At 40.6% G+C, this 13,008-nt stretch overlaps 1 protein-coding gene across 1 annotated transcript; it reads right to left on the bottom strand.

Moving 5' to 3' along the window:
- Window positions 1–9,364: 9,364 nt before the first annotated feature.
- On the bottom strand, window positions 9,365–10,334 carry LOC108709051 (olfactory receptor 51L1). The gene has a single exon (XM_018248679.2). The coding sequence runs from the start codon at window positions 10,323–10,325 to the stop codon at window positions 9,366–9,368; it is 960 nt and encodes a 319-aa protein (XP_018104168.1). The 5' UTR covers window positions 10,326–10,334; the 3' UTR covers window position 9,365.
- Between the last annotated feature and the right edge of the window lie 2,674 nt (window positions 10,335–13,008).

The raw sequence follows: 13,008 nt of genomic DNA, 5'->3' as shown, positions 1-13,008 counted from the left end.
ACAAGTTTATTATCTACAAGGACTCCAAGCTCCGTCTCCATTATGGATTTGCCTAGTGCAGTCCCATTAAGGGTATAAGTGGATATTGTTACATCCCAGGTGCAGGACTTTACATTTATCAACATTGAATCTCATTTGCCACTTAGCTGCCCAGATTGCCAGTTAGTCAAGATCCTGTTGCAAGTGCCACACCCTGGATGGAATTAATTGGGCTGATAGTTTTGTGTCATGTGCAAACACTGATACATTACTTAAAATACCCTCTCCAACACCACAGATGTCAAATTTACAGTCCTATAATTACCAGGCTGAGATCGTAATCCCTTTTTAAATATTGGAATGACATCATCTTTCCTCAATCCATAGGTACCATACCAGATGAAAGCGAATCTGAGAATATTAGAAATAGGGGCCGTTCTAAAACTGAACTAATCTCTCTTAGAACCCGGGGTTGTATGCTGTCTGTTTATATTCATTTTTATTAAAACTTTATGAACCATATCCTGAGTCAGTCACTGACTAGATTGAGCTGAGCCAACAGTTCAGATATGAAGTAAGCCTGAAAAAACAAACTGATTTAGCACATTTGCCTTTTCTGTATCTGTTACAACCATACTGGTACCATTATTTAAAAGAGAAACACTCTCAACCCTCATCTGTTTACTATTAATATACTTAAAAAAAAAATTTCGGTTAGTCTTAGCCTCAGTCGCAATGCACTCCTCATTTCCTATGTTTGCCTTCCGGATTGCTGTTTTACAACATTTATTATAGTGTTTATATTCATTAAATGCAGCTTCTAAATGCCTTTCTCATCTTTCCAATTAACTTCTTTACTCCTATATTAAGCCACATAGGGTGATGCTTAGTGTTTCTACAATAACTCTTAAAGGGGAAACAAACCCCCCTACTAATAAAAATCGTAGCCCCCTCTCCCTGCTCCCTTGCAGCCTAGGTGTTAAATCTCGTAATTGCCCCCAATGCTTTACTGCTCACAGGTGCCATCTTCCTGTTCTTCTGTCTTCTTCGGGTCTTCTTCCTTCCCTTCGGCAATTTCCGCCACAAATTGGAAACTGCTCCAACTGCGCATGCGCTGATACGCCACTCACTTCCCAGAGAAGACCAAATATCCGAAGACGAGCTCCGCTGCTCTGACTCTGCAAGGAGAGTTAAGTAAAGAATTGGGGGAAATTACAAGAGTTAACACCTAGGCTGGGGGGCTATGTAGTGTAGGGGGTATTGATATTTAATAGCAGGGGGTTTAGTTCTCCTAAACCCCCTGGTTTAGGAAACTGTTGAAAAAACCCCGTACCCCCCACCCCACGTAGACCTCCCTCCCTTCTCCCCCCAGGCTTACTGCCCCCCCCGGGAAATGCCCCATCCTTTATATTTACCCCTTGTCGCAGATTCTGGCAGTGCATTTCACGGCATCCATCTTCTGGGTCCTCGACAACTGCGCATGTGCCGAAATTGACGGAGATTGACGATCTCCCAGTCAGCTTACCGAGGACCCAGAAGATGAATGCCGTGAAATCCACTGCCAGAATCGGGACGAGGGGTAAGTATAAAGTATGGGGCATTTTCCCAGGTGGGCAGTTAGCCTGGGGGGAGGAGGGAGGGGGTCTAGGTGGGGTGGGGGGGTACAGGGTTTCCTTCTCCTTTAAGGGAATAAATTGAGAACAGTAATGATTTAATATTATTTTAAATGATAACCATTTCTGTTCTGTGTTTTTAGCTGAAAACGTAATGCCCCAATCAATACTCTGTAGGGCAGCCCTCAAGGCACTAAAATGAGCTTTTCTGAAATTCCTGTTTTTTGTTGCCCCAGTATATATTTGTTTTTTGCACCAGACATTAAATGATATAACATTATGGTCACTATTACCCAGGGGTTCAATGACTTGCACATTTGCTATAAGTTCTGGCTCATTAGAGATCACTAGATCCACAATAGCATTTTTTCTGGTTGGCTCCTCAACAACCTGTGCCATAAAATTGTCATGTAACAGTTTATAAACTTGTTCCCATTAACTGATCTGGCAGTACTGTTGCTCCAGTCAATATCTGGCTAATTAAAATCCCCCAAATGTTCTCTTAAGCAATCCCTGACAACCTTTCCTGGTGCTATTTATTTATTTGCATATATAAACATTCTTTGCTCAAGCTATGGAGACAGGGTCCCACTAAAGAAAAAGATTAACAGCAAGACGCCAGTGTTTGTGCATGTGGGTGCGCCAGACCAGCGTTTGCACATTCGCATGCCGGGACAGCGTTCGTGATACATACCCCCCAACCGTCCCGTTTTCCGCGGGACAGTCCCGTTTTTGTCTGTCTGTCCCGCTGTCCCGGATTAGTGGACTCAAAGTCCCGCATCCCTGTATCTCCATCCCTCAGCACTAGGGTATAAGGAAGTGACATCACGATTCACCTGCCGCGCGGTGGGTAGAGCCGGGTAAGAGACGGAGAGAGAGAGATCGCTGGCGAGTGCGAGTAGGGGAAGTGTTGACGGCTTCTGAACCCGCACCTGCCACTTGATAACGAGTAGGGGGAACCGATACAGAGCAAGAGACGTCGGGCGAGGCGATATCGCAAGGAGGTGTGGGCGTGTCTTTAGGACTAGATACACCCGGAGCTTAGCACTTACTGGCATTGTGCTGCTGTTCCGCTATGGATTCCCTCGCTGTCCTGTGACTCCTCTTACTCGGCTCCGGTAAGTGTCTCTGCCTCGCACTCACACGTGCCCCCCTCATTCTTTTAAGTTCAGGGATGTGTTCCAGGTGCTGGGAAAGTAGGGACAAAGGTGGAGCATACAAACTAGTACAAAGGTTCCTTGTACACGCTACCAGTGGCACCTGGATTTCCATAAATTGGTCCTTCAGTTGTCATGAAACTCGAAAACCCAGCATTCTCTCTGTAGTTTGCTAGGCCCAGTTTGGGCACCACCTAGACAAAAAATGAGACTTGCCCCAGGCCAGACTTCCAGCTACAATAGAACTACACTTCCTATAATACTCCATGAAATGCCAAAAGTAGAGTGATGATTAAACCACCTTAACCAGAAAAACATAGCCCCTATTTATGTAACTAGGGGGTGTGGCCACAAAATGGGCGTGGTCAAAAAAATTTTGGCGCGCTACGCGCGGCTAAACTTTTTGTCCCTCTTTTAATTTCCAAAATGTTGGGAGGTATGGTGATATTCCTTGCTCCAGTTCTAGCACTTGTAGTTCTGCCTTACAACTGCAGCCTGTGACCCGACTATGATTGACTTTCTTTTCCTGAGTTGGTTCTTCCCAAGGCCCATCCACCTCTCAACTTATCGTTCTCTCAGAACATTGACCTATGCAGATAGGGGTAGTCCACAGAACACTTTCATCTAAAGAGAGAATGGCGCAAAGGTTTTTTTTTACAAAATAATTTTTGGGGCCCCAATTTTTTTTAACTTGTAAGGGAGGCCATGGCACCAATGTTTTTTTAAAAAATTATTTTTGGGGCCCTGGCACAAAGGTTTTTTTTAAAAAATTATTTTTGGGGCCCCAATTTTTTTTAACTTGTAAGGGAGGCCATGGCGCCAATGTTTTTTTAAAAAATAATTTTTGGGGCCCCAATTTTTTTCAACTTGTAAGGGAGGCCATGGCGCCAATGTTTTTTTTAAAAAATAATTTTTGGGGCCCCAATTTTTCTCAACTTGTAAGGGGGGCCCTGGCGCAAAGGTTTTTCTTAAAAAATTATTTTTGGGGCCCCAATTCTTTTTAAATTGTAAGGGTGGCCCTGGCACAAAGGTTTTTTTAAAAAATAATTTTTGGGGCCCCAATTTTTTTTAACTTGTAAGGGGGGCCCTGGCGCCAATGTTTTTTTAAAAAAAAAAAATATTTTTGGGGCCCCAATTTTTTTTTAACTTGTAAGGGGGGCCCTGGCACCAATGCTTTTTTGGAAAAAAACTTTTATGGGGTTCCCTAGCACCAATGTTTTGTTTTTTTCCTTTATAAGGGGGCCCTGACCATCAATATGTGTGTGGGGGGGTATTTTTTAGCACTGATGTCTGTGTGGTCTTTTAATTGTGATGTGGAGTGGGCGGGATCAGGGGTGGGGCTTGGGCGCTAGAGAGGGCAATTTTGTTGTATGGGGCCCCTTGATTTCTAATGGCGGCCCTGACAATGGATGATGATGTTCTTCAATCAGGATTTCTTGGATATTTTTATTAAAAAAGGGAATGACTCTCTTCTCCCACATATAGAATATCAATCTCCTTTTGAAATAATTTATCCATGTTAAAGGACTACATTGGTGAAAATCTTGAAAAGGGGTTCATTAGACCTTCTACTTCTTCAGCTGGAATAGGCAACTTTTTGTTGAAAAGAAGGAACATTCAGTAAGACCTTGTATTGATTACAGAGACTTAAATAAAATTACCATCAAGAATCGCTACCCCTTATCTCTGAACTGTTTTAAAGAGTGCTAAGTCTTCCAAATTGGACCTGAGGGGGTTCATATAATTAAAATAGGACAAGTGAATGAATGGGAGACTGCATTTCATTCTCGTTACTGGCACGTTGAATATACTGTAATGCTTTGTTCACTTTGTAATGCCCCTGCTTCATTCCAAGATTTTGAAAATTATATTTTTTGTGATTTGCTGGATCAAAACCTCATTTTATATTGTGATGACATGCTGTTTTTTTTCTGTTTTATCCAGGCCTAACAAAACATTGGCTCTATGCTAAAGAATCTAAGTGTTGGGGTTTCTTGCTTCTGCTCAAGAGTTTAGGATGGACCCTAAAGTTGAAGCCATTCTCCTGTTGACCGAAGGGGGTAAAAAGATTAGTGGGTTTCGCAAATTTCTACAGAAAATCGAAGAAGTTTTCTGCTATTATTAAACCTCTTACTGATCTAACCAGTGATTTTCTTGGTCTCCTACTGCTCAACAGTTATTTGAGTATTTAAAGTCTCTCTTTACTTCTGCCCATATTTTGGTTCATCCTCTAAAGCTTTTGTAATTGAGGTTGATGCTTCTGAAGTGGCCATTGGGGCAATACTTTCCCAAAGATAACTTTATTCTCCAAGAAACAAAGTCCAAAGTCATCAAACATTCCTTGAAAGAATGGTGATATTTATTGATATTTATTGGAAGGGGCTCTTCAACCTATTCTTATCTTCACTGACCATAAATAATATTTGTGTTCAGCCAATGTTCTAAAAATACTAAAGTGGATGTCTTATCCAGAATGTTTTTTGTGGAAGAATCTATACCACTCATTGATTCCATTCTTCCACCTGGACATTTTTTCTGAAAATCTTAAAAAGGATTAACAGTCTGTACAGGATTAATCTAATTTTCTTATCTTGATCTTCAGCATATCATCCACAAACCAATGGTCCTCCACGTCACAGACTCCATTATTTTCGAATTATGATGCTTCAAGTTGTTTTTCCTGAGGTTACTCTTCCTTCCTTCTCACACTCCAGAAAGAAAAGTCTAAATTTCAAAAACAAGCTAAAGAACCTAAGTTCAAAGTGGAGAAATAGTTGTCATCTGTGAACCTTCACCTCTTGAATTCTTCTAAGATGTTTGCTTCCATGTCCTTAGGGCCTTTCTCCATTAAATCCAGTCATCTTTGAATTAAACTTACTTGTCTCTCTGAAGATACAACCTGTTTTTCATGCTGTCTTACTAAATAATTTCATTCCAAATTCTTTTCCAAGTAGTTTTTCTCTTGCCAAGGCTTGGTTTGGTACATGTCACTTGTGGCTAGGACTACATGATAGATTGGATGTATAACAGCTTGTTAAAGAGATGCGAGATCACCATGCTAATGAGCATGAGTAGCTGTCATCAGGGGCGATTCTGGCCCCTCCGCCGCCTGAGGCAGCAGCAGTTGCTGCCGCCCCTCCCTCCACTGTGCGCTTACCTTTTAGCGCCTGAGGGGGTCCACAAGGGCGGCAGAGAGGGCCAGTACGCTAGTGCAGAGAGCCTAACTGCTCTCTGCGCTAGAAGAGCCAAATTTCTGGTTTGAAAACTGAAAATTTGGCTCTTAAAGTACCAGAAGCAGCATGCCCCTGGTGCCTAGTGGGGTACTGCCACATGAGGCGACAGCCTCAACTGGCCTCATTGGCGAAGCACCCCTGGCTGTCATCCCACAAGATGTTTAGAGGTGTAGTGGCCTTGATGAATATATAGTGAGACATGGCTCAGATTAGTTTGAGGAACCCAGTGGGCAGGAGTTGAGTTATACTATGTGGTTTAGAACATGACACAGGGGTAATAGGGAATAAAGAAAAGAGACTGTCACTCTGAACCTGGTAATGGCCAAGCAAGACTAATACCATACTCTCATAAACAATAATACATCTAATCCATAATAGTTGTTTTCTATTAAATTCCCTTTTACATGCCTTACCAAAGAAGTACACATTCCTACACTCTCCTAAGGAATTCCTTTCTATTCACACTGTGCTACTAAACACTCACATCTTCAGCTATTTGCAGGCTTCTGCATGTGTCCCCTCTCCATTCAAACAAGCCCTTATCATTCCTGTTCTTTTAAAGGCCAGACTTAACTCATCCTGTTTCTTCAGGAAACTACTATCCATGGCAATTTGAGCAATTGTTTCTAAATCCTGGAACGTATTAGGCGGTAATTTGCAAAGCGAACCAAAGCTTGAAAAAGTGTACAAGAAACACTGAAAACTGTGCAGCTGATCTGTGTAAATTAAAGCATGTCTGTGCACTTTGTTTCAAAGCAAAGAGACCTGGGGCTTACCTACAACTGTGTTGGTGAATGGAAGACAAGGGGAACTCCCACCACTCTGGAGTTGATAAATTATTAATTTTAAAGGAGAAGGAAAGCTAACAAGGCAGTTATTGCCAATAGATTAGCCACAATAGTGCAAGTTAGAACACTGTATTTATTCTGTAGAATGCTTTACCATGCCTGCGTAAAAAGCTCCAGTAGCTCTCAGTTTGTTTAGGATAGCAGCTGCCATATTAGCTTTGTGTGATATCACTCATAGCTCTAGAGTCAGAAAACAGCAGGGAGGGGAGGAGGGAGAGAGGAGCAAACTGAGCATGCTCAAGCCTGTGCCCTGGAAGTTGAAGTTGAAGCTGGTTTACTTGACCTTTCGGATAAAGCTTACTTAGTTTCAACCTTTTCTTTTCCTTTATGGGTTTACATCCGGATTCCACATATAAAAGGGATAAGAAGATTAGGAAACGCTAAACTTATTATAAATAGTGTTTTGTGGTAGGTAAGAGAGAGATTAATGTACCTCAGTCAGTAGCAAATAAATACAAAAAGAGCTCCTATAATAAAAATGAAAAAATTGAGTAAGTGGGTCACCAGGGTGTGAATGGCTTTCTTATAGGTGTCTTTGGAAATCCTGAGGCAGATCAGGTAGGAATGGGATATGAGTGAAAATTGGTCCTTGAGTGCCTGCTCAATCATAATATGGTTTGGATCTGCTCCCTCAGCTGAAGGTTCAGGGCAGTGCACCTGAACCTTCTTAATATGGTGAGTTAACTTTAATGAACTCAATTGCGGCATACATTTTATTAACCTAATGGGTGTCCCTCAGAAATGTTTGATTTCAAGAATATAGAATTCATTGAATAGAATCCTTACAACCCCCTTCCTGAAGCATAAGTACATGGTACATTAGGAAAGGAAACTAAAAGTAAATTGCTCTTAGGCGATTGACAGGGAATTTGGGATACTACTAGAAAATCCACAACATGTTTAATACAAAGGGTGAGTGCTTATAAAGTTATGCTTTTCTGGTGTCATTTCCCAGAGAAATTTTACAAAATATACCCAAATGTCTTTATCCTATGTTGGAGGACACATGGGGCAGCCTTTCACAAAGATTTCCAACTTACCAATTTATTTCATTGCCTCAATGTTTCTATATCCTCCACGGATTCCACAAACTGGACTCATGTCCCTCAACATACTTGGTCTCAGTCCATATACGTAATGTAGCTTAATGTAATCTAAAACTGGAACTAAAATACATGTCATGTATTCTCCACTTATACCTCACAGCCATAAAGAAATTCTTGCATGGCATAAGTTTAATCAACATATGGAGAATATGTAACCTTCACATAAAATACTACACATTCTACTCAAAAGTTCACCAAACTTCTTCCAGAATAGACGACTTCTTGACACCTCCTTATCACCTTTCACTAATGAGTAAGACACAAACAGACTCAACTACTTGGTCAGATCATTCTCCCATTATCTGTGAAATAATGTCAGCACTTGTCTGCATTGGGTCCTGGACTGGAGAAGCAAAGACCCAAATACAATGACAGATTGAGGACTTTACTGAAGACTTTAATACTTTAGTGCAAACAACAATGTGGAGCCCATGTGCCCTAAGAGGGGAACCTATTAAAATGGTTTTACAAATAGAAGACTTTAAACAAGTGGCATTTCACAGTGGTTGATACCTGTAATACACAATACCTGTAATAAAAAACAATGCTTTGTACAGAGAAATTCCATTAAATTAATTCAACATATTTATTCTCCTGTACTAAGCACAAATAATTGGAAAAGCCCCCTGTGTTGATGAAGTATAATTTCTTTATTACAGTCTACAGAATGTATTTATTTATATACAGTTGAATGCAAGTGTTCTGTGTCAGAAGTCACTGTATAGAAGAACAATGTTCAGTCCAGCTCCTCCTTCTTCCACATGGACATATAAGACTAAACATCTCAAAATATAGTCTTGCATTGATTCATGCTCCAGTGTGGCTAGATGGGTGGATGGGTCTTGTCCATGTCTTTGGTTTATTATTGGTAAAGAACATCTTCTTGTGTTTGTGCAGTTGCATCAGGTTTAATCCAACTAGTAAATCTCTTGAAATAATGGAGGTGTCAGTGCTGACAATCAGGTTAACAGTTGGGAGATAATCTTAGTGAACAGAAGAAGAGAATTGCTGGGAAAATGAACATAAGAGGGTGGAATAAAAATGAATGATGACATGGAACAACAGTGAAGCCAGAATAGTACTGGAAGAAGAAAAAAAGAAGATAAATGCAATGAAGGCATGGAAGAAACAAAATGAAGAGGCGATAAGGAAAGAAGTGAAAGGTTGGGAGTATAAAAGAAGGAGAGAAGTATTGAAAAGGGAGGATGAGATGTAAGGGAGAACAGGGAGAGACCAATGGGATGGGGGGGGGAGAAGGACCAACAAAGAAGGGTACAGGAAAAGTGAGAATTTTCAGTGAAACAGAGAAACAAATAAAAGAGTGAGAAAATGAATGACTGGGAGGATAATAGAAAGAGGGGACTATGGCAACATGAAAAGATGTAATCAATTAAAAAGAAGGGAGAGAAATGTGCAATAACAATGTTACTTAGTAATCATGCTCAGGAGATCGTAAATACTGTACACCCTGCTGGAAGTGATGAATGAGTTTCATTTTTAGTGTTTCCATCCTTATTCCATATATTACAGGGGTGAGAAGCGGTGGAAATATTAAGCTAATTATAGATAGAAGTATATGGTAGACAATTGGGAGGTTAATGTTCTCTAGTCTGACGCGAACAAATACAAATAGAGCTCCTATCATAAAAATAGAGAAATTGAGTAGGTGGGTCACCAGGGTGTGAATGGCTTTCTTACAGGCGTCTTTGGAAATCTTGAGGCAGATCAGGAAAATCCGGAGGTAGGAATGGGACACAAGTAGTACCATGAGCACTACATCACCCACAAAAGTAACATTTCCATACAACTTGTTGATATATGTATCTACACAGGAGAGAACAAGGATGGATGGGTTGTCACAAAATGCATTACTGATATGAGACCCACAAATTGGGAGTCTGGCAGCAAGTAACGAAATAGGCAAGAGTAAGATGATATTGAAGATCAGAGATCCCATGATTAATTTCAAAGCCAATGAATTTGTCATTAGAGTTGGGTATCTTAAAGGGTGGCCAACTGCTAAGTAGGTGTCATGCGCCATGATGGTGAATGTGGAGACTTCACAGAAGGCAAAAAGTGTCACGGAGGATGCCTGGGTGAAACAGTTGATATGTGAAATTTCATTGGATGACAATAACAAGTCAGTGATCAGTTTTGGGTGGACACACGAACTCCCAAATATGCCGTTGAGCAGAAGGCTGGCTATGAGAGTGTACATGGGCTTATGAAGGCTTTCATCAAACACCACCACAAAGATGATCGAGAAGCTAAACAGCAAAATGAAGAAGTAAATTATGAGGAAAAGTGAGCAGTAAAGATATTTAAAACTTTCCATCTCTTTAACGCCAAGGAGCACAAAGTTCTTGCTGGTGTTGAACTCGGTTTCCATTTTCAGTTTGTGTAAATAGATGAACATATAAAGTAAGATAAAGTCACATTGTCACATCCAGAGACAGTCAGTCATATTGTCAGTGGCCTCCTACACGGGATGCATTCTCTCTCTCTGTCTCTCTCTCTCTCTCTCTATATATATATATATATATATATATACACATTCCTTTGTAACTAACTGCCAGTCTATCCTGTAATTAATTTCCCAAAGGACAAGCTAATACACAGTATTCTCTTCAGGACACGGGAGCTGAACCAGAACAAATGACATATGACAAGTAGGTAATTACATACAATCTCTATGTATCTGTAAAATCTATAATCATCTGTAAAAGATTATAATGAATCCTTGTAGGCCAACAGGTAAAAGGTTATATATATATATTTATAGTGAAACCTCAATTTTACATTCCCTGATTTTAAGTTTTCCCTCATTTTACATTGTTGTTTTCTGGTCCCACCTATATATTGTGCATAATACATATCCCTGATTTTACATTTTCCTTTTCCAGGATTTTACACCATCTTTTTATGGTCTCCTAAAAAAACCTAAAATGGGGGTTCTACTGTACTGGATAAATAGCAAGGGCCGCCATAGTCACCGTATCTAATTTATTGAATATACAGTTGGGGTATGCATTGTTGTCTCAATGTCTTACAGTAGTGGGTCAATAGGTATTTTCCAGTATCCATTGTCCAATCATGACATTGTTTGATTCAAAATCATAGAAAGTAATTTGGGAATGGTCAGGGAATTATGGGATTTCTGAAGGTGTCTAACCTTGAATAAGGACACAATGTTCTCTTAAGTAATCCCTGACACCCCTCTTGGTGCTATTTATTTGTTTATTTTCCCCCATAAATATATATACATATAGTCCATACCAACCAACCAACCATATAACTACAGATTTGATAAAAAAAACTCAAAATCATTATGAATATCACTTAAGCATATCAGTCACCACTTTAGATGCATCACAGCCTTGCTGAGCCTAAAGGCTAGAATAAAAAAGGCAATGTCAATAATTTCAGATGACTTATCTTCATGACATCAAGCTTATGTACCTTCCCTACCTAATGTGCGAAAAGCTTATTCCTGGTGGATTCAGTAAAGGAATATTATCACCTAGAAGACTATTTGAGGACATGATTGGTTTCATTCTTTGTGGAAGTGCAACGTTTCGGGGCCACGCCCCTTTATCAAGCATCTTGATAAAGGGGCGTCACCCCGAAACGTTGCACTTCCTCACTAGGAATAAAGCAATGTTTATCCTGCAAATTTAAGCCTTGTGTGCCGGTACTTCTGTTTTAATGTGTAAGAGCTTGCCATCTTGTAATTAGGCTCAGATTAGTCGGAGGAACCCGAGGGGCTGCCAGTGGAGCAGGTATGTGTAAGAGCTTGCCTTACTTGTAACATGGCTGTGATAGTAATCATGGGTAACTGTCACCCCACAAGAATTTTAGTTTTGTAGTGACCCCAGTGAGATATGGAGACTGAAAGTGGGCTACGATTAGTCGGAGGAACTTGAGGAGCAGCCAGTGGGGCAGAACTTGAGTTGTGGTTTAGGACATGGCAGAGGAAGGGGTAACAGGGTATAAAGCACCTTTCTGAGTCATTCTAAAGTGTTGGGCCCTGGCAAGAGTAATGTAATACTCTAATAAACAATAACACAGCCAGCCCATAATGCTTGTTTTCTATACTAAATTCCCATCTAATAAATAACCTAATTGCTCATCTCCCTACAGTCTCCTCAGGACTTCCTCAACTGAATTCTTCAAAAAGAAATGCTGATTTTATCCACTGGATAAAACATATACATATACAAGGCCAGACTTGACTCGTTCTGTTTCTCCTGTTACCATCCATGACAATTTCGCCAATTGCCTGAAAAATCCTGCAATGTATTATTGGCTCATTTGTAAAGCAGAAAACTGTGTGGAAAGTGGGAAAAAAGGGCTGCAATCGACACAACTGCAAATTGATACAGGTGTGTGCAGCTTCCCCCACAAGCCATCCCTGTATTGGTGAATGGAGGGCAAGGGGGCACCCTACCCATCCCCAAACCTAAGTCCTGTGAAGACAGGATTCCTCTGCTCCTCCTGACTTTGGATTCTGCTCCTTGATAGTCCGGCATGGAGTTCAGAGTTCTGTTTTACAAGTGCTTTTTAGAAGTGCACTAGGGGTCGTGCTCATGTCCACTTAGCCATCTGCACTTGCACACAGGTGACCTGAAAGTTACCCCTATTGTGTTCTCCCACATTATTAACTTTATTCACACCCATAATCTATTAGACTCTTTGCACTCTGGCTTCCAACTTGCACTCTCTACTGAGAGAACCTTATGTAGAGTCAAAAATGATTCTTATTTTGCCAAAGCCAAAACTTGCTTTTCCAGTTTAATCCTCCTGACTTTGATATGACTGACTACTCGCTCCTTATTCAAATTCTGCATCATTTCAATTGATTATATAAAGATGTTATTTAGTTATCAGATCCTGAAAAGGATATGTTGAAGAGGTATTGAGCTTGCATATACACTTAATGATATAAATGTTTAGTGTTTGCATCCTGATTCCATATAGGGTTGCAACCATTTCAGCTCAGGGAAAACGTGCAGGAGCAGATGATATTGGGGTGGGGCTGGTGGAGTCGGGGGGAGGGGCTGATGATGAGGGAC

This window comes from Xenopus laevis, chromosome 2S, assembly GCF_017654675.1.
Source record: "Xenopus laevis strain J_2021 chromosome 2S, Xenopus_laevis_v10.1, whole genome shotgun sequence".
In the NCBI taxonomy this organism is placed as follows: Eukaryota; Metazoa; Chordata; class Amphibia; order Anura; family Pipidae; genus Xenopus; species Xenopus laevis.
Note: the sequence above shows the minus strand (reverse complement) of the source record. Positions and strands in the feature narration are given on the sequence as shown.

Coding starts and splice junctions, on each gene's coding strand:
- LOC108709051 (XM_018248679.2), bottom strand. CDS start 10,325: ATGGAAACCGAGTTCAACACCAGCAAGAACTTTGTGCTCCTTGGCGTT.